Source organism: Nicotiana sylvestris, chromosome 4 (genome assembly GCF_000393655.2).
Source record: "Nicotiana sylvestris chromosome 4, ASM39365v2, whole genome shotgun sequence".
Classification (NCBI taxonomy): Eukaryota; Viridiplantae; Streptophyta; class Magnoliopsida; order Solanales; family Solanaceae; genus Nicotiana; species Nicotiana sylvestris.
In genome coordinates, this window is record NC_091060.1 from 133345265 (window position 1) to 133348654 (window position 3390).

The 3390-nt window shown below is 39.7% G+C and overlaps 1 protein-coding gene across 1 annotated transcript; it reads left to right on the forward strand.

The window, feature by feature from the left end:
• The first annotated feature begins 906 nt into the window (after positions 1 to 906).
• Positions 907 to 2099, forward strand: LOC138890193 (uncharacterized). The gene is made up of 2 exons (XM_070173558.1): positions 907 to 990; positions 1323 to 2099. The coding sequence occupies exons 1-2, from the start codon at positions 907 to 909 to the stop codon at positions 2097 to 2099; spliced, it is 861 nt and encodes a 286-aa protein (XP_070029659.1).
• Positions 2100 to 3390: the final 1291 nt, after the last annotated feature.

A 3390-nucleotide genomic window follows, 5' to 3' on the forward strand; every position in this document is an offset into this window, starting at 1 on the left:
AAAAAAGAATATACTTTATCTTTTGTTTAAAGTTTCTTCCTTTAGACAATCAAATTGAAATCCAAAAATATTTTATTTTATCTTTTCATTGCTTGTTTCGAAATCTTGCATCGGGATGTCAAATGAAAATTTAAAATATTTTTCTGTGGTTTATTCTTTAGATTTTCTTCCTAAAAAAAAGAATCAATTTTTTTTTTCTTCTAAGGTTTTTCCTTAATAATTTTCCATAGAGTGTTTGTTTCAAAAAGAAAAAAAAGAAGCAAAAAATATATGCTCGTTAAGCTTGAGTTTGGAATAGGTTATAGAACATTAAGTTTAGAAAATTCATAAAAAAAAAGATTTGCTTCTTTTATTTCTCTTTTTTTCGTCAGAGTAGTCATTAAGATAAAAAAGAAAAAAAGGGAGGATGTCAGTTTGTTTACTTTATTCCTATTTTTTTCGAACTACGCAAAGATCTGATTCATGCGGCGTCATGATACGTAGGCAACCTACATAGGGTTCGATCGATTATTTTTATTATTATGGAAAAAAACAAAAGGAAAAAAAAGAAAAAAAGAGAAAAGGAAAAAATGGTGAAGTCATGGCATATGAGAAATGAGAGGAAAGAAAAGAGTGATAATTAGAAAAAAAGGGGAAGGAAAATGAGCAAGCAAGTGCTGGAAAACAAAAAAAAACAAAGATTGAAATGAACAAATTGGGATGATGCCAACTGACCTTTGTACCCTCAAAGTCATTTTAGAGCCGATAACAGTGGCTAGGTGCATTGCACATAAAATGAGATTATCTTATGTTAAATGCCCTAACGCTAACATGATAGCTTCATTTTGTTATATTCATAGCAGAAGGGTAGTTGGTTTGTGGGTTTTAAAGTGGTAACTCTTCTCTACAACACAAAGTCAAAAAGCAATGGCAGATAACAACATAACTGAGTTGGTTGATACCGGTGTCCGAAAGCAGTTGGTTGAACAGGACAATGGGTTGGTTGAAGAGGTAAAGATGTTAAGACAACACATGGCGGACATGTATCAGGCTTGGATGACTGGGGAGGCACCAACCCCGCCACCACCTAGCTTCTTAGATGCTACCCTTACCCAAACTCCGGACACAATGCCAGATGATCCTCCATACTCTCCAGATCCACCCGCTTATCAAAGCTTTCCCAACCACCCTAGTAGCTCCATCATTCGTCCTCCAACTACCTTTTCCCAAAAGTGCCCTCCTGTCACATCCACTATTCCGACAATGAACACCCACTCAAAGCTCATGATGCCCAATATTACCCCTCAGAGGTTGCCCACAAGGTTCCCAACTCATACAAGCAGGGCCCGCGAGATGAGCCTCATGTTGAAAATGAAAAGTTCACAGGAATAGAAGGGCGAGATGGGATATCCATGAGGCTGAAAGTCATAGAACAGTCCTTAAAGAATAAGCAAGGAATGGGAAACCACGGTAGCATGGATTACAAAGAACTGTCTGTGTCACCTAATGTTCGCCTGCCGGCGGGATTTAAATTGCCAAAATTTAACTTGTATGATGGGTGTGGAGATCCGGTAGCACACCTGAGGGTTTATTGTAGTGAAATGAGAAGTGTTGGAGAGAAATATGACTTGTTGATGGCCTATTTTAGTAAGAGCTTGATTGGGGCAGCTTTGAACTGGCATACTCGTCAAGATGTTGGTAAGTGGCCTACATTGGGTGACATGGCTCAAGATTTTTTTCGATACATTCAATACATATCAGGCGTTATCCCAGACCGCTCCTCCCTATCTAGAATAGAAAAGAAGCCGGAGGAAAACTTTAGAGAGTTTGGGGTCAGATGGAGGGAGCAGGCTGCTGGAGTCAATACCTCGATTGGTGAAGAAGAAATGGTTGAGCTTTTCCTGCAAGCCCAGGGGACCACCTACTTCAGTCATTTGATCCCGGCCTTGGGAAAGCCTTTCAATGATGTGTTAAAAATGGTGGAGCTAGTAGACGAGGGAATCAAGTCAGGCAAAATCATGAGTTGTTCGAAAGACATTCAGAACATCCCAGTAAGCTTGGGTGGAAGAAAGAGAAACAGAAAAGATGATCCGATGGGCTTTCCCGATCAATACTTCTAGCCTCGAAATCATCCCCGTGTATATCTTTGTGCACCAGATGATCCTCCCCAATGCCACTTCTCTCCACATAACTCCCAAAGTCGTACATCACTTTCCAGTACCCAGCTCCACAAAATGCCTATCTACCCCTACGAGCTTACCGAAAACCCCCTAGATCAGGTTTTCGGCCTAATCAAGCATTTAAAAATGAGAGGTTACGGAAGAAGAAAATCTTCACTCCATTGGGAGAGTCATATACCAGTCTGTTCCAGAGGCTAAGGAAATTGGACATGTTGAAGCCGACCTAGATAGAAATGCCAAATCCTCTTCCAAAGAAGTTTGATTTTTCTCAAAGGTGCGCATATTGCTCAGATGCCCCGGGGCATGACATAGAGAAGTGTTGGAATCTAAAGATTGTGATTCAGAAGCTTATTGATGCAGGCGACATTGTCGTGCAAAGTCCAGATGCAATAGACACTAGCCAAAGTCCATCACCTGTGCATAATGAGACACATATGGTGGGTATGATTTGTTTTGAAAAGGAATATGAGAATTCTTCTGAGGTCCTCGGAGGTCCACGTGCTGCGAAACTTTCAACGCTATCAGAGGTTGATCCTAAGAACGAGCCGGCAAAAGGAACCCAAAAGCAATTTGTTAAGAACAATGTGATGAAGACTTGTGAAGTTCCTAGTATTGTTGATGCAGAATTCAGTGGCTAAGATACCGTGCTTGGTAATTAGAAAGACGCTCTATTTCTTGGACAGCCGGAGGGGAGCTTTGGTGGCTTAGTTTTTTGTCATTTCTGTTGTCTGGGTTATTTCAGGGTTGTAATCCGGATATTGTCTTGTAATTCAAACCCTTCTATCCTTTTATTTTGTCTAGTTCCTTTAGTCGTAGTATCTCATTTAGTGTTATCTAGGTTTGTTTTAGGGTTGTACCCCAATTCATTTTGCTTGTTTTGTTGTTCAAACCCTTCCACCATTTGTCTAATGCAATTCTCTATTTTCTGCTATTTCTAGTCATTCTTTTAGTCCCCTTCTTCTTTTACAGTTTTTTTCATGATGGTTCTAGTGACATGACATGCACAACATAATTCTCAGCCTGATCTTTAAAAGTCAGTTTAGTCAGGAAGATATGAGACAATTTTGAAGATAATGGAGACATTTGAGAGAAATACATAAAGCCATTATGAGATCACTTCAAGCCCGAATTGTGTGAAACTGGGGCAGAAAGAGCATAAAGAAACCCTATTAAAATGCATCATGCCGCATCATGTTGAAGCTAATGGAAAGTTTGCCCAAATTGATAGGGG

What these genes read in the sequence shown, in the direction of transcription:
- LOC138890193 (XM_070173558.1), top strand. Translation starts at nt 907, where the DNA reads ATGGCAGATAACAACATAACTGAGTTGGTTGATACCGGTGTCCGAAAG. An exon ending in ACAATGGGTTGGTTGAAGAG is followed by an intron (nt 991 to 1,322) that starts GTAAAGATGTTA and finishes TCATACAAGCAG; the next exon opens with GGCCCGCGAGATGAGCCTCA.